Here is an 18751-nt window from a genome sequence, read left to right as displayed (position 1 = left end):
TTTTAAAGGAATATGATATGTTTCAGGTTATGAAAACATAATTATTTAATTTGAATTAATTGCCAGACTTCGACAATCTAATCATAAACTATAATGATTTAAAATATCTTCTAATTATTTTATGATAAAGAAATATTTTTAAATTCTTAATCATTTACAAAACGTTTCGCTAATTATCAAATAATCTTAGGGCAAAAAAATAAAATAATAAATTCATTAAAATGAAACTATCGCACGACTTATGACGGATTTTTTCGGAATTTTAATTGAAAGTGTTAATTATTTGTTTGTTATTGATTCAAGGCAGTAGAAGAATAATTTTATTAAAGTTAATTAAGTTTTTCAATTTTATTCTTAAACAAAAAACCCTCTCTGCAATCTTTTAATCACCGCTCAAATGCAACGAATTAATGAATGAACCAGGTTCATTCTGATCCTAATCCTCTGATTCTGGAAACATCAACATTGATTCGATCAAAAAAGTATGACGGTAAGGTCTAAATATCATAATGACAAATAGTAAAAAGTGAACGCGACCAGTAGTACGAGTACTAAGATTTATATATTTTTATAATTAATTAGTACTTAAATGTTACAGTGAGATTAAACAACTTGCGAACCAAGAATACAGACATAAAGCTTTCCAATATTTCAATCATAACTGTTTAAAACTTTTATAATAAATAACTACATCACAAACTCCATATTTACTTAAGCGTGGGTTAACGTACCAACTTTTCACTTCTCTGATTAGATTTAGACTGCAGTCGAGCGAGTTAGAAGTTTATTTGCCGTGTTCAGATTCGTGAAATGAACATTAATGTATCATTGCAATATACATAATCAGAGTCTAGGTATAGGTATACGTGGGTAACACTGAAAATGTTTAGAACGGGCCAATTGGAAACATTGACTTACTTACTTGACTTAATGTCCTATAACCCCTAGGTGGGGCAGAGGGCATCCACAGTGAGTCTCCATCGCGTTCGGTCTTGAGCCTCGTGTTTCACCTCGCTCCAAGTCTTTCCGGCTCTCTTTGCCTCGTCCGCAACTGTTCGGCGCCAAGTTTGTTTGGGACGGCCACGCTTCCGCTTTCCTTGCGGATTCCAATCAAGCGCCTGCTTGGGAATATGACTGAGATCCCTTCGGAGTGTATGGCCTATCCAATTCCATTTGCGTCGCTTGATCTGCTGGCTGATCGGGGTTTCTCGACAGCGCTCCCAAAGTTGCTCGTTAGAGATCTTTTCAGGCCAGTAGATGTTCAGAATACGGCGAAGACAGCGGTTAACGAAGACTTGGAGTCGGTGCGAGATGTGTTTGGTGACCTTCCACGTTTCACACCCATAGAGCAGCACAGATTTGACGTTGGATCCGAATATTTTAACCTTGATTCGACGCGTCAACTTCCGTGACTGCCATATAGGCCGAAGTTGTGCAAAGGTTGCTCTGGCCTTGGCAATGCGCGAAGTGATGTCCTCTTCTGTACCTCCAGTTTCAGACACGACGCTTCCGAGGTAAACAAATTGTTGAACGCTTTCTATGTCCTCTGCACCCACCCGCATTGGGGTGCGATTCTCAACTCCAACACGCATTTCTTTCGTTTTTCGGGTGTTGATTTTGAGTCCCGCAAATCCCGCCTCGCGTTCCAGGTCGTCCAACTTAGATTGCATGTCGCGGTGCGTGTGACTCAGCAGACAGAGGTCATCGGCGTAATCCAAATCTTCTAAGATGTTGGTTAATCCCCACTCTATTCCGCGACGTTGGTTCTGATGTATGCGATCCATAATCCCGTCGAGAACAACCAGGAAAAGTAGTGGCGAGAGTAAGCAGCCTTGCCGGACGCCTGCGTGCACTTGAATATCGTCTGAGACGAGACCATCGTGAATCACTCTACAAGAATAGTTCCTATAGCTGGCCTTAACTAGGTTAATTATCTTTGGCGGGACACCAATGTTAGAGAGTCGCGACCATATGCTGCTCCATCTCAACGTATCGAAAGCTTTTTCGAAGTCAACAAAGGTAAGATAAATCTCTCTCTGCCATTCTGATGCCTGTTCGAGAATGATACGAAGAGTGTTAATTTGGTCGGTACACGAGCGGTTAGGCCGGAAGCCAGCTTGTTCTATGCGAAGGAGAGGCTCAACGGCTGCAGACAACCTGTCCAAGATAATTCTGCAGAAAACCTTGGAAGGGGCCGAGAGCAAGGTGATACCTCTCCAATTGCTGCATTGGCTTAGATCACCTTTTTTGGGCACAGTAATAAGAAGGCCCCTATTCCAGTCCTCCGGAAGCTTCTCGCTGGCCCAGATTTTCCCAATCAAAGGTGTCAGCGTGTCGACGGTAGTAGCCAGGTCCGCTTTTAACATTTCTGCGGCTATTAAATCAAGCCCTGGTGCTTTACCAGTCTTAAGACCCATGACCGCTCTCTCCACTTCATCACGTGTAGGTGGTTCGATATCGATGTCTAGTGGCCTGGGTGGTGGAAATGTGTCTTGCATGCCTCCATGCGTAGCTGTGGGACGAAAGGTTTCCTCGAAGTGTTCACGCCAGCGTCGTAGTTGCCCTTCTGCTGTTACGATAAGTTGACCGTCTTTTGATTTTAGAGGCTTTTTATGGTGACTTATCTTTCCTGCCAAGATTTTAGTCGCTTTATACAGTTCTCCCATGTTGCCGGTGTTAGCGGCAATTTGAGCGTGGTCAGCAATACCGTTGGAATTGGAAACATTGCCAATGAAAAAAAATTGAATTTCAATTTTAGAATTCTTCGGTAATCTTATGTTACTATTGCATTCATTTGTCATTTGTTTTTGTGAATTGGCGGCAAATCTAAAACTCTTGTTACACGTGAGAATGAACCTAACGCGAGAAAACTTTCGGTCAATGATTTATTATAACTTTCGTTGTGGGCTTACTCAACAACAAAGCTATGATAAGCTGCGATTAGCAAGCATTTCTTAATGAACCCCCTCTATTGCCACTATTTACGTAGCACTATTGGTTTAACGAGTTTAAGCGTGGCCGTAACAATCTCAATGATGATCCGCGTGAGGGACGTCCTTCAACATCGACTACTGAAGATAACATTAATGCTGTGCGACGCATGATAGAGGAAGATAAGAGAGTGACCTAGCAGCAGAAACAGATAAGTCATGGTATGAGGCGAATTGAAAAAATATTTACGAATATTTAGGTGTCAGGAAGCTTTGTACCAGATGGATTCCCCATACTTTAACCGAGACCAGATACGCACCCCGCAAAACGGACTGTTGGATATTTGACTATGGCAGGTGTCGAGATAATGAGTCATCCGCCATACAGTCCTGACCTGGCGCCCTGTGACTTTCATTTATTCCCAAGAGCTAAAAATAAAATTCGAGGTATTCGCTTGACGAGCCCTGAAGATGCGGTGAAAGCGTACGGAAATGCCATAGAAGAAAGGAAGGAAAAATGGGTTTGCTGCTTTTCTCACTGCTTTTCTCAGTGGTTCCATCGAATGCGACGATATGTAGAGAGGATTCTGTTCGGAGATTACTTTGAAAAACAATAAAAGTATTGGCAACCTTCTATATTAAGCCGTTTTTTATTTTCTAAACATTTTCAGTGTTACCTAGGTATATAAGTGTAACAGATCACAACTGAAAACGCTCGACGCATAAATACGATTTGTACTAAACTGCCTCCTAAGTGTTCTGTTACAATATATTATATAGTATAATTCCCACGTATGGAGTACACGCAATACGTAGAATCGTCTTATATATCAAGATGATGGTACTGGTGAGAAGTAAATACGAAATACGTGATATTCGTATTTACTTCTCATAAATATTTTAATTATTTTCGATTGTCAAAGCTATGTTTGATTTAATCGGCTGATAGCATACCTAGTCATAATTTAAGAAGACCATCGATGTTTCTCATACCTCGTACCTTCGTACCGTCTCTCTAAATACATCTTTATCTTCATAGAATCGAGTACGACACAGCAAAAATGACTAGAACAATTGCCCAAATTACCAAACAATGAGATGAGTTACGAAAGAGGTTGTTTTACAGGAATATTAATAATCAATCTGTGCGCGGCACAACGCGTAAACGCGTTTGCATAATTACACGCTCTTGTATATTTCAATTACTCAAAAACTTCACAATAAACCAATTTAATATTGCCAACTGAATAATATTTTACGCGGAAATATAAATAGGTAAATCAAGCATCGCTTTCCGTGTTAAATTAAGTTTCAGTGAATTTACGGTCATTATTTTTAATTGCACTTTAATACGGTTATTAATTCTTTCAAGGGAATCGAGGTTATTTATGTCTAATTTGGGAAATATTAAAGAGCTATGGTTCGATTAGGGAGATTAAACAGACTCGCTTTTGTTAAGCCAACGCCGACGGAACCTATAATGTAAATCTGATTTTCAAAAGCTTCTGTTTGGAAGTAAAAAAATAACACGTTTATTATTTAAGATAAAATCATATAATATTTTAGTTATAGGTGCTTATTTTTTATCTTGTTAAGTGTTTACTGTACCTTTCATACTATTATTAAATAGTATGTAAGCGTTTTAGAACACAGGTCACTTCCACTGCCTTTTAAAGTATTCCCTTGGATGTTTAGTCGAATGAGGCTCGAACCCACCAAATTGATTGAATTTAATTGGATTATACATATCGTCGATGTTAGTCTATAAGGCAGATTTACTCCTTCACCAAAGGAGCAGTGCAGCAGCAAATGCATGCGGGTTCGAGCGCACGACTTCTGAGTTGATAATCAAACTCTTTAAATTTAAAAGAAATGTATCAAAATTCTACTTTATATCAAAAACAAAAATCTAAATACAATGTATGGACAAAGGAGTATTAAGGAATATTAATGTTAAATTGTTCATTTAACCTAGGTCGTTCCGGCAAAAAGTTAATCAACTGCAAAAGAAAGACGTTTTCAACGCCGACGGACGACACACTTTCTTTATCCCCGTAGATGAGGGATTTAAGGTAATATTTTAGCATTTTAAACTAGATTGTGGAAAACTAAAGTAAGTATGAAACTCGTTTATTTTTTGTTTGAGAAGGGGAAAATCTATGCTTATTTTATTATTGTATGATTCTAGTGTTTAAACGCATCATTACTAAAATGGTTATCCAGAAGTATTCCCTTTAATATAAGAATCTTATTAACAATCCAAGGAAGAGACCCTAGGGAGATCCTGTGAGCATATTCCATCAATATAAAGATTGAAACTATCGTAGAATATTTCCTGAAATGTACTTACACATTATGATTTATATATAGTTTGCTATAATATGGTATTTATAGCGTCCCGTAGCGAACTTGATAAATCAACTATAATTATATATTAATCCTCGGCTTAAGAGTTAATTAGCAGAATTCTATTTTATTAATTTATGTGGAAACGGTAATTGAAACAGCCTATAACTATATTGTTTCTTCCATATATTAAAAAGTATAATAATAGAATGGTTCCTATTTAACACAGTTTAAAATCCTAATACGTATTTTATTGTAACTCTTACAAATAAAAACAAAACATTTATTTTTAAAGAAATATCGAAACATGTTCACGGGTCGCTCATGTTGCAAATGTAATCTTTTTATTTTTGTTTAAAGGTTTCTGTTTGTTTAAAAAAATCTCAATGTTTTATTGAAATTGTTACTGAGCAAACGTAGGTAAATTTTCAGAGATCCGTTTCAATCTAGATTTAACACTTTCAAGACTAAACTTCTGACTAGACTAACTTTCAACCAAATTGTTTAAAGAATTTCATATTTTAGAGTACCGCCATAAAGCATACTATTTTGGGACGTTAAACGCACACGCAGGAAATTTCTTCCGCATTTCTGTTTAGAAAAATATACATAAATTAATATTATCAATACATGATGAAATATTTCTGTCTTATAGCTTATTTTTTGTTTTAAAGCCTACAACTCGTTCGGACCTCATAGACGCGAAAGTGGTCGACGGCCACGTGATACCGCAACAAGTACTGTTCACACATGCGACCCCCGATAGCAAGGATTTCGAAAGCATGGCGTTTAGCGACAATGTCAAGGTCATCATCTCCTTCAGCACTGCAATGAATGGAAAAGAGGAATTGAGTAAGTGTTTTTGTTACTTTTAAACAGTCTTGGGGTAAATTTTAAGAAATCCGAGACCAAAAAAGAGTGATTGTAACGCCGCTGGTTTTATTTAATACGTTTAAATGGAGTACATACACCAAGTTACTGTAAATTTGTTGAAAATAAGGGGCCAAGCAACGCCCCTCTTTAAACATTAATAATCCAATGCCAGTTTCGTAATACAAAGAACTTAGTGTTTACGATGGCGCTGTAAATAAAGTTCTTAAGTTCAGGACTCATTAGCTAATGAACAATAAATTGTTTTGTAATTAAAAGTTACTTTTAAATGTAATTCTGAATGAGCTAAGTGAAAACCTCGTTCCTAAGATGAATAATTTTTTCAGAACATATTTTACATAAATTACAGATTGTATTGCACACTTACAATATTTAATTCTTTTGGGTATGACAGTTGATAGTTTGGCTGTTGTATTTAAGAATTCATTTTATATAATGTTTATAATGTTTCTTTATAATATTTTTAATAATTAAAAATCAGCTATAAATAAATATAGAATACAATATAACTTAGATGCTTTATATTCAAGTTATATTCGAATTTCAAAATACGTAGTTCTGTTTTAGGTGTATCGTTGACACTGACACCTAATTTGTATGTAAATACAAATATAAGCACGCACGAGAGTGCTTACATTGTAAGCACTTCACGCCATATCATAATGCTTTAGAAATGTACGGTTATTTTGCTAATAATATTTAGAATATAGCGTAGTAAAGGCTAATGTTATAGCTTATATATACAAAGTTAAGAAACATAATATTTTATCTATGGATCTCTGTACTTTACTATAATAAGATCATAACTATATGATTATTTGATAATACATTCCTACCCTCTAATTTTTAATCAAAACGTAAAAGTGACATAAATCGTACGTTAAAAAACCTAAATTAAACCTTTTGTCTTGTAGACATTAATTATTATTAATTACATTGACTACGCCCCGCTGTTTCGGCCGCCTTACTTTCGACGTAGCGTGTTTACAACCTTCCTCAATATATTGACTATTCATACACAAAACAAGTTTTTTAATTCGAAGCAGTTATTACGATTAGCACCTTCAAACAAATCAAGTCGTTTTTAGAATATTTTTATGTATGAGTTGGACACATTAAATATTTTGAAAAAAAGTCTAACTATGAATTTTACTTTAATGGAAATTTAGACATATCCCAACATTATTTACATAGAACTGACGTACGAGCGAAAGCACACTTGGAGAGTAAAAAAAATCCGAGTTATTTCAGTTGTTGTAATTTTCATCGCGCGCGGAAATGCAAAGCTAAGGATTTGAATAAATAATATCACTCGAGAAGAAAAAATAACGCTTTGGATTTTAAAATTTAAATGTGAAATATATGTTTGAAGTAGTTTTTCTGTGGGAAATGAGAACTGTACATCATTCGATCTTCGCTGCTTGTGAATATGGTGTTATCGCATACAATTACTAAGTTTTGGCTTTAATTATTAAGATGCGTATAGTGGCATATGCTATTTTAACAGAATTTATAAAGGCAAGGAAGAATGTCATGTATTTTTTGGAAGTAAAGCATACTGCACTGCCTGTGCGCCGATGTAAAGACTCTTTTCCATACATCATACTTCCACACAAATTCTTATCGCCGACAAAATAAGAAACATTATTATTACACTCTTCTCCACTCTCTATGTCCGCTGGCTCTACGACCCAAAATGTATACTTAAGCGTATGGGCCAAGGTCGTTTCATTAGATTTTACGCTCAGAAATCGTTGTTTTGTAATTTAATTTATAACAACATCCTTAATGAGATTGAAAGAACATATCCAATACAAAGCAATTAATGAATACAAAGAAAAATACAGGCTGAATACATCCAATAATAAACCTTGATTATCTAGAACAAGATACGTTTTGCGTCTGATTGAATACAATGACAGAAACACAAGCAATTTGTATGCTTTTCTCTTCGACGAAAGCGATAAATTAAACTCATTTTTCAAAGCAGTTTCAAGTCGTAATTTGACGTTCAGTTCAAACCAACGCCAGGTTAAACGTGGAACGGAACGTTGATATAAAAATCGAGCTTTGTCTTTGATGTGTAAAAATATGATTCACTAAAATGTTAATTAAATTCCATTTACGAATAATATTGGCTTTTCTTCGTAACATCAGTGTTATTAAATTAAATTTTAATAACGTTGACTGTGAAAACGACTTCACTTGAGGTTAGATATGGTTTATAATTTGATATTAAATCATATAGATTTTAACGGGTTAACAAAATACTTAAAAAAGAGAATTAAACATTTGTTTTCGAACATCGACAATTTCTTTTAATGTCTAAATAAAAATGTTATAATCTCTGCAAACATTGTTGTTTAATGCGTCGTTTTAATTGGAATAAATGTTTACAGCTTACGTTAAGTCAAACACAGTAGCAGGAGATACGAAACACACCCGTGGCGTGGTTTTAGCTGAGATTGTGAGAGCTAACATCCCAGTGAAGAACGGAGTCGTACACCTCATTCAGAGACCACTTATGGTCGTCGACACTACTGTTGTTGATTTCTTGAAGGTGAGGTATTATTTTACTAATAACCGCTTAACGTGTATTGACTATATGGATGTAGTAACGAAACCCAAAAGAAAACTTTTCTGAGTCTGTTTTATTGATTAATCTGTTTTCTGACCCGTAATGTTTTATGGGCATTCGAACCAAGGGTAGTGTAAGCCTTGGCTTACACTACGATAGCCAAGTGTGAGGCAATATTAGGCATAAAATATATATTAAACATTTGTCGATTTTTTTCTTTCAAACGAGTGCAAACATCTGTCTCAATATAATTCCACTTTTCTAAAATATATTATGAACACGCGTGGCACAGACTGCGTTTTAACGTACGTAGTAAGGTTGAGTTAATTCTTTTTTGGAACGTCTATATAGGGATCTTTAAGTAAGAAATATTAAACAATCAGTAAACTCCGAATACATTAGGTAGGTAATATCGTAATCATTAATCGTTATATTGTAGCAGCCAATGTTATAATATATTTAGTTCAAAGCCCAACTCAATTGTTTCTATCAGCTCTTTGTAAAGTTTTTCGTTAAATTTTCAAGATCTTATTACTTTGTTCTTTATTCAATTCTTGTTTTAAAACGATCGGTCTTCGGCACGTAATTGAATAACAAAGTTTTTGAATCTTTCGTTACCTTTTGGCTCCATTATTCGGGAACCAGGCTATGAAGGTAAAATAAAATATTTTTATTCTCCCTTGTTATGCTCTATTTTATATTTACAGCACGTACCAATAATGTAATTTATATTTTATTCGTAAGAACCATCAGTCCTTTATTATTAGATTCTGCATTTGAAAAGTTATACTTTTTAGTCTGCATGTGATTCTGAGGAACAAAATGAAACATTGGTAAGCGGTAACTGCTAAAACCCAGTAGTTATCTTGTAACCCGTGAAGAATTATCATACATTGAAATCCTTAGTATCCAAGTATTTACTATAATTAAAAAAGCATTAACCGTCATGTTCACACTTTTGTCTTTTACTTTTATAATAGCATAAGGTAAGGCTTGTTATTCCTATTAACTATTTAATTAAGGCACTTACGAATATCCCTTAAATATAAGAGATGTTACATCGGTATATAAGGAACCTCTTTACTGCATCCTGCAATTGTCAGGCACACTCATATTATATAATCACTCATAGAATGCGCCCGACTCGTCGTCATTCATCAAAACAGTGCAAACGTGACATGTTTGCTTGAACTGTGGGGCGCGCCTTTAAAGCCTTCGGGGCATAACTGATTCCTTTTTTAAACAAATGACAACTCCACGTTTGCCATGAATATTCTAGAAAGTTCCTATAGTGGGTGTATAGATGTTTAACTAAAACATTTAAACGCAATAACACAATATCACAATTGGCAGGTGTTAATTACCATTGCACAAATGTTTGTCCCTAGGGAGGAATACAAATTGTAACAGCATTAAAATAAGAATTCCTCTGGTGGCATTACCATAATGCTGTAAGCCTATAATGCCAGATTGTAATGTCATAAAATCTCGACCGGCGTTTTAAATTCACTTGTACTACTCGCTAGACAGACGTGAGACTGATAAATCCTGATAGAGCACGCCCTTGCTTTAAAGGTAGGGTTGCCATCCTTTTAAAGTAAGCTCTCGAATAGAACCCGCCTCGATAGTGCTCGGACTCAACGAGGTTTAAGTGCTTTCCGAGCATTTAAATACACGCGCGAAAATAAATTCATGCCGGGATTTTCTTTTTTCTTCGTTTTCCAGAACTAGGTTTTAATTTCGCATGAATTTCAATTTCACATATGAAATGGGTATATTTACTCAACAATCCAATATAGTTTGAATCGTTCTTAAAAACGATTTATGGTAGCCCTATTGAAGTGCTCGGAACTGATACATATGCTACCCTCAGAGTATGTATACGCTAATATACACGCGTTTTACCATTGTCATATAGTAACTTTGTATGTGTATTATATGAATTTCATATTATGTTTGTGCAAACTTGGATCCTGCATGAATTACCAACTTTAGGGCATTGTGAGTATATTTTGCATGACAGTACCTATTAACTTTTATGAGAATTATAAAACACTGCAGCCTCTAGCCTGCACTTCTTTTATTCAAGCAACAATTTTAATTACAGCATACCTATTTTAAATTATAAATACTATACTATATATTTATAATTATAGTTTGATGAACCTCTTAAGAAAAATATAACTTTAACTTTTGTAAATTTGCAGGAAGTGGGTTTATACATTTCGTCATATTTAATCATAGCTATTTAAATATAGATATTTCACTGTTATTTTAACTATCTTTTTTATACGCAGGAAAAGGAAGATGGTCCGCTATGTAAATTTTACGAAGTAATAATGGATTTGGGCGAAAAGAATCAGTTCCTTAACGAACTCAACTTGGCGAAAGATATAACTCTGTTCGCTCCCTCCAACGATGCTTGGAATGAAAACAGTGTTCAGAATATACTCAGGTAACACAAACATTTATTTACACCCCTTTCCTTTCCTATAATAAATTCCAATTATTTTTCCGGCATTTGAAAATAAAACATCAATTAAATATTTGATTTTGACGGGAAATAAAATGAAAGGCAAGTAGAATAGTAATGTCTTATGTTAAAATAGCTTTTACACATTAAGAAAAACACTTTTTGAACGGATTAAAGCTATGTATTATTATTAAAAACTTATAAATTCCAATTATTTTTCCGGCATTTGAAAATAAAACATCAATTAAATATTTGATTTTGACGGGAAATAAAATGAAAGGCAAGTAGAATAGTATTGTCTTATGTTAAAATAGCTTTTACACATTAAGAAAAACACTTTTTGAACGGATTAAAGCTATGTATTATTATTAATATTATTAATTTACATAATTCTAATTTTTTTTCCGACGTTTCGTGTGCTTTTCAGCGTGCGTGGTCACGGTGACTGAAGACAAAAGGTGTTAAATGTCAAAAGTATCACAGCTGCAGAGAATGTTGTTTTATCTGTATTCAACTTCGGGGCAATAAATACATAGCTCCAAAAAATCCATTCAAAAAGTGTTTTTCTTAAAGTAGAATAGTATTATAAAATCTATAACTAGCTATTGGTGATCTAAATAGTGACAGCCAATTGCCCACCTTATGCTTTTGGTAAATGAACAAATAATATACTTGACGTATTATTACAGCGATAACTTAAAGAAGACGTGAAATTTGAATGAAATACCAATATTAAAAATACATTTACATACCAATTTAATTTAGAAGGTTAACATTGCCGTTGTACTGTGTAAATTTTCTTAAAGCAATCGGAAAGAAAACTTTTAGTCGTGCAATCATCGTTACCTTAAAATTGAACGAAAACTCGAACAGAATTTTTAAGTAATAAATTCTTTATTTTCACGAGGGCTCATCAACTCATCAAGATTTACTAACTTTTGTTATTATTATCGATTATTTTTTAAGCTTAAACGATTCCTTTTTTGCAAAGCAAAATTGTTTTTAATTTATTTGAAGTTATATATATATATATATATCAAGTTGTATTAAGAACTCGCGTCATCGCTTAATTATAGAGGGAATATTTTCGCGCTTGTTTGAGACATTCCACGTTTCCTATTTATTTAAATTGCATGATATCTATAAACACACAAATAAGTAATTTTTAATTATTATTAAAGAATTGGTGGTCAAAGTGTGGGTTATTTATACGACGTTTTTAAAAATCTAATATTGTCTGTGTACGTGTTACAATTGTAGTTATTTAAATGTCAAAATTACTGATTAAATAAAAAGGAATAAATTCTTTAATAACAATTTCTATATCATTAGGGACCATCAAAAGCTGCGAGATATTTTGAGTCTACATTTGGTACGAGAGAGATTGCCGCTCGACGTTATTATCCAGAATAACATGAATCAGGTCAGTGAATTAAATCTAATTATATTTTAAACATCATTAAAGTGGACACACATACACAAATTGCAAATATTCAATTTGTGTATTTGGTTTATAATATTATATTTTCGAATTATTGCTGCTCGGAACAGCTTCCAGAAAATGTATGTTCAAACTAAGCAAATACTGTGTGTTTAAAGCTTTTAGAGATCGGTTGTCCCTGTGTCCAATACCAAATAATTCAATAAATTTTAACCATTAGCTCGATATTACATAAATAATCTTTATATAAGAAAACGTTTAAACACAGTCGTTTACAGATTTTGATTATAATTTAATGAGTTGAATATCTAGCGTTTGGTTCGACAATTTCGAATAGCTTGCCTAAAGACCGGACGAATATAGATTTTGAGCATGTCAACGTTGTTAATTTAGACGTATTGTCTGTGCATGCTCCATGTTTCCTTGCATATTGACTTGGGCTCTACGTCGTAGCTCGTAGCCCGTAGCCGGTCGACTGTAGCATGAAATTTGTAGCCTTTCGATGTGAAAATTCCTAACATGAATTACTCAAGCGGGAAATAACAGCGAACTTAATAATAGTTATCATATTGTATCTTTTGAACCTTAATATTTAATATTTTAAAATATTGATATTCTTATTATTATATTGTTATTTTACGAAGAAACTAAAACAAAATAAAATGTATAATCAAAAGCATATATCATACATTATGTATACAGTTTGTTTTGTGTTCAATGATGTGTGAAGAAACAAAATAATGACTTTAGTAATTTACATTTATTTTAAAGAGCAAAATATTATTTTCATAGATATATCAAGCCCCGACAGCTTTTCCCAGAAAGTACCTATACTTTAATGTATTGAACGCTGGGAACAATCAGACCTTGACTGTAGAGGGTGGTGGTGTAAATGCTACGGTGACGCAACCGAATATAGCAGCTACCAATGGCTTCGTACATATCATAGACCGCGTGCTGGGCGTCCCATATACTACGGTGTTTGAGAAAATGAAGACTGACCCTATGCTAAAGTAAGTAATTATAATGCGATTACTATTGTACGCATTTTTATACTGATCACGGTAACTGAAAGATAAAGCTAATCAAAAAGTATAATATACTAAGTAAATATAAGATAAGTAAGTATAAGATACACTTTTAATTGAGTTTGTTTGTAAATTTACATTTCTACAATTCACGGGGTATGTTGAATGTTTAATAAAAATGTAGTGGTAATATTTTTATTTACGTAAACCTTAGTGATTTAATGAAGAATGTCCTTTGTTTTACAAGCAAACAACAGAAATGAGAATACAAACGAAAATAGAACAATAAACGTATTTCCTTAATTACAGTATTTTTATTTTATTTATTCTCTCAAACTTTTGGACATTATCATGTTTATTTGATTGTACAGCTATGATAATTAATATCTTTCACAGTACATTCCTTTAAGCGAACCGTTCTTGGGTAAGTTTGTCAAGCTGTAATTATTGCACACCGCACTGTTTGATTTCTATTCCGTGTTCGGTGATATTTGAAATGTTCCAGATTGATTCCATTGTTATACTTACAATATCTACTGAATCGTGTCACTATTCAAACTCGTGTATGGCGAAAACTTCATACAATACCATTTTAGAACTCACATTGTATTATTTTGAAATACAATGACTATTCGTTCCATTTTCAAAGTTATTTAATTGATTATAAAACCTTTTAGTGTAACCTACAAGCTCGGCAAACGACAGATGTTCAACCACCAATTAAATGACCTGGAGCATCGCTACACCTACTTCGTACCACGGGACCACGCATGGCTCAAATTCCAAATAAAACATCCCTCAGCATACAACGCATTATTTAAAGAAGATTTTGGGTATTATGTAAGTATGAGTACGTCTTTTATTTTTCCTATTTGCAATTCAACACTTATATGCTAAAGATAAAAAGAAAGCAGTTATTTGGGATTTCTTCAGCAAGAAAATCTATATCTTGATGGATTGTTACAAAAATGCTATAAATTTGTATGTGAATTTATACGTATCTTGCTTCAAAGTTTTTAAAATTATTTTTACTACCAAGAAGAGATACTGTTGTTTATTTTAAATAAGCCGTGTGTGTCTACACGAAAACCTTATGTATAAATATTTGTTAGTTATTATATTAACGATTTTAGAAAATAATATAATAAAATAAGCCAAAATCTGGGCACAGATAACTTTTTAATACTTACATCTCTATAGTACCTAATGCACTTAAAATAATAGTACTGTAATGAAATATTCTGTATGAGGCAGTTTTCTGTATGATGCAACAAAACCTTTAAAAATCATTTTTCAAATAAAGAAGGGAAGTAATTAGCTTTTAAAACATTTACAATATTGCTTTTTAAATTTCGGTTTTACTTTAAAAGTATTTACGTAAAAGCTCTTAGCAATTTGTCAAACAATAATGTGACGGTGCGAAAATGTTACGCGTGAGTAAAATGTACAACATGGTCTGCATTTTATGTCTGCTTTGTGCATTTTCAGCTTTTATATAAACATTCATATTTCACTTTTTATTTCTGATACGTTTGTAGCATGTCGAATATATTCATAATTTGAAAGACAGACGTGATAGCGGCCAAAGCTTAGACACCATTTGTTTTTATCCCTGGTGTGAATGGGCAGAATACAAATATATATTTGAGACATCATGGTAAAGGGAAAACTCTGATAAGAAAATTTATGGACTCGAATTAAATTTATTTCGTGTCCGAGACTATGAATTCTAAACCGCAAGGTCCTGTAAAGTGCATTTATTTTTTGGTTGTTTTTCATGCATTTTTAATTATGTAACCACCCACTAGTTTATATCTAAATTATATAATACGTAATATATGTGTTTTTATACATCAACAACTATAGACTACTTACAATATTAAGAGACAGATTACACAAGTTGCATCATTATAGAGAAGGAAACAAAACTTAACTGGCTAATTAATTTGTGGAATTCTATTTTTAAATTGAAAATATATCGTTTTATGCTCATATTTATACTAATATGTGTATATTTTTTTTAATTTAGACTAAACAGATATTGGAGAGACATCTAATTCGTGCAGGTCGGGCTTACACTATTTCGGACCTCAAACTACTAGCGAATGAAACGCATCCCTTTGTTCTGCCTACAGCGCGGGACCCACTCAGGCTACGAGTCAAGGAGTCGGACAAAAGTAAGTATATTTGGACTTTCATTTATATTTTTACTAGGAGTTTCATTAGGAATATTCTAAAACTTAAAAAAATTCTATCAAAAACTTAATAAAGTTTACATGGCTTTTGTTTTAGTTCGTTCGTATTTTAAATAAAAATATTTGATTGCCATATCGATTAAATGGTTTTTAAATCTTTCAATTTTATTTATTGCTATAAAGTCGAAGTCAAAAAACATTTATTCATATAGGTAATTCAATGTACATGCATCTAATTCTACATTTACTGTCATAAATAAAATAAATGATAATATGCCTTGTAAGAAATTTAATATCAGTAAAATTGTAGTAATTTTTAGGCAATACCTGACGAATTGTATAATTCTCGTATAAGAAAACTAAATATTGATCTATTTATCAGAAATATGTATGCATAAATTATATTTGTTTCACTTGATTTAAATGAAATAATTGGAACAGATTACTACGTGGAATGGAACGGGCACTGGATACACGTGTTCCGCCCAGACGTGGAGTGCACTAATGGCATCATTCACGTTCTTGATGAGCCCTTCGTCCTTGAAAGTGATATAAGGGCTACAGGCGACGCACGCGCATTGACACACAGCCTCGCTGTTTTACTGATGTCCTTCCTTTTCGTTAGAATCATTGAAGAATAAATCTCAATTTAAAACAGGTTTGTAGTTTTAGGTTTTTTGTTGTTGTAATCTGTGGATATATACTTCTTTGACACATGACGTTTAATCCAAAAACTTAATCATGTGTTTTGTAATACTTGTAAACTGATACTTTTAACGCTCTCTTTATCCTAGTAAAATTTGAAATGATTGTAATGTTAAGGGTATATGTAAATTTTTGAGAAACTTATTTAACACTAGAACGTAGGTTTATGAAAAATAACTCGGTAATGAAACTGTATAGCGAATTTATCAATTATTATGGGTGTATTCGTAATACAGTATTTGATATTAATCATATTATGATGAATCTCGTCTACATGTCTAGAAACTAAGCATTTTATAGTTAATATTCCGTATTTGGCAAGTATTTCTATAGACACACTGCCAGATTTTTAATGAATGTTGAAAACTCTATACCAAATAAAAGAAAAGCTCCATTATTCGATGTTTAAAAATTATTGAATTTGTGTTCCCTAATTGCCATCATTTCATATTCTGATAAAAGCTAAAAGGCTGATTTCAGATGGTTAAAACAACAAAAAAAACAATGTTCGAAATGGTTGCATATGTTGGTATTTTCTATTAGCTTGGGAACTTTAATGAGGTCGTAGTTAAAATTATACCCAATTCAAGTATAGGTAAAGTTTTCGTCCTAAGTGCTTGTTAGGCTACAACTACAAGTCACCATGCCCATACTTTCAGTAAAGGGGCCACAAAAGCAATTTCGAGTTGGACGTAGGTCGGGAAATGTCAAGTCATGACCTTCCCTAGTTTCACGTTACTGTTAAACGTATTTAGGTTATGATTTAGGTTATAGAAGGGCCCACAGAGTATCATATCTAAAGAGCTCTGAGCCGCGTCTAATAATTGCTTTCTTTTCCTAGATTCTTTATTATAGTCGCATTCAATAATTAGGTAAATATTTTTTGGGTTCATATATTATAATAGTTTCCAGGTCCTCAGATTCTAGAAAAAAAGAATTTCTATCAAATATAACTGTTTTTTAATATAAATTCTCTAATATAATGTTTTATCTTGTTCGTATTGCGTGCCTTGTAAAGAATTATTTATGAAATTATATTTCTAAATCAATTATTTATTTAGGTTTTTTCTCATATAGATTTAATCATATTAGACATTCCATATTATCATCAATTATATACAAAATTTTGTTACCATAGAAAGGGAAATTAATATTTTAGATTAAAAATATGTCTTATTAAAGTTTAGCCTATCGCTTTACATAAATATTTTTACCGTTACACTTTCGGTAATTCATTTTTAAATGTAAATATATGAGTGTGCTTAAAATAATTTACGGTGCATCGATTGTCTTAATACCTATATAAGTGTACATAATTTTGTAAGTTATTATAGTTTTAAATAATATAATATCCACCGTTTATAGTATTGTCACCTCATCATTCATAAGCTTTTTATCAACAGATCAATTAAGTAAATTGTTTGAATTGTGTAAAATTAAATTCTACCTAATAATATACCAAAGCTATTGGAAGCTTGCAATAATCGTTGACAATGTGAATTAGACTTTTAAGAATAACGGCTTCAACCTACGTTTATGCGGCTGATAAGAATTAATGACAATATAATTTAACCAAATGTTTAAACCAAATATTTGGAATCGGAATCAAAATGTAATTACAAGTTGTGTAATCTCAGTATTGTAAGAGTTGAATGAGTAAAACGTGTTTATTGAATAAAGAATTTATCAATGAAAATGTTTAGTTATTCCTACTACGGATCCACCATGTTTGATTGCAGGCTGAATTTGTGCTCTGGATCAGGCTAAAAGTTTAAGCCGTTAGGTTAAAGTTTATACCTCTCTGGAGGAAACAGTGCTCCCTCTTTACTACAGGGACTAGGCATGACACCGTCAAAGGATCTCCTTAGGTAAATTTACCATCTTCGATCACTAACATACGTCTTGACTATGCACTATGCCCGAAGGAGACATCTGGAACGTCCTCGGTGTGGTCAAAGAGGATAAAACATTCGATATATATAGAGTTTATTAAGCTGACTAAAAATGGGGTCAGAGAAGGAACTCAATTTCTTTCTTTTAATTTCAAAACATTAGTGTCTATTATTAAACAGATCCCTGACAAGACAAAAAAATAGAACTAGAACAAACGTTAACTTGTTTTTTTAACTCTTGTATATCAAGTGCATATATGATTACTCGTTTA

The 18751-nt window shown here is 33.0% G+C and overlaps 1 protein-coding gene across 4 annotated transcripts in view; it reads left to right on the top strand.

Annotated features, from left to right (window-relative positions):
- LOC123706929 (fasciclin-1) overlaps positions 1-18273 on the top strand; it is a 50520-nt gene extending 32247 nt beyond the window's left edge. Inside the window, exons 5-16 of one of the 4 annotated variants that reach the window (XM_045656580.1) lie at positions 4906-5002; positions 5951-6128; positions 8567-8727; positions 9391-9399; positions 9543-9578; positions 10741-10746; positions 11043-11200; positions 12551-12641; positions 13452-13672; positions 14365-14527; positions 15717-15864; positions 16324-18273. In XM_045656580.1, the coding sequence (XP_045512536.1) occupies positions 4906-5002; positions 5951-6128; positions 8567-8727; positions 9391-9399; positions 9543-9578; positions 10741-10746; positions 11043-11200; positions 12551-12641; positions 13452-13672; positions 14365-14527; positions 15717-15864; positions 16324-16523 (1468 nt within the window). In that variant the 3' untranslated portion in view covers positions 16524-18273. The remainder of the gene's footprint in view (positions 1-4905; positions 5003-5950; positions 6129-8566; positions 8728-9390; positions 9400-9542; positions 9579-10740; positions 10747-11042; positions 11201-12550; positions 12642-13451; positions 13673-14364; positions 14528-15716; positions 15865-16323) is intronic. The other 3 variants (XM_045656597.1, XM_045656589.1, XM_045656606.1) reach the window with 3 other exon arrangements.
- The last annotated feature ends 478 nt before the right edge of the window (positions 18274-18751 follow it).

The sequence above is a fragment of the Pieris brassicae genome, chromosome 1, assembly GCF_905147105.1.
Source record: "Pieris brassicae chromosome 1, ilPieBrab1.1, whole genome shotgun sequence".
In the NCBI taxonomy this organism is placed as follows: Eukaryota; Metazoa; Arthropoda; class Insecta; order Lepidoptera; family Pieridae; genus Pieris; species Pieris brassicae.
This window is presented reverse-complemented; position numbering and strand designations above follow the sequence as displayed.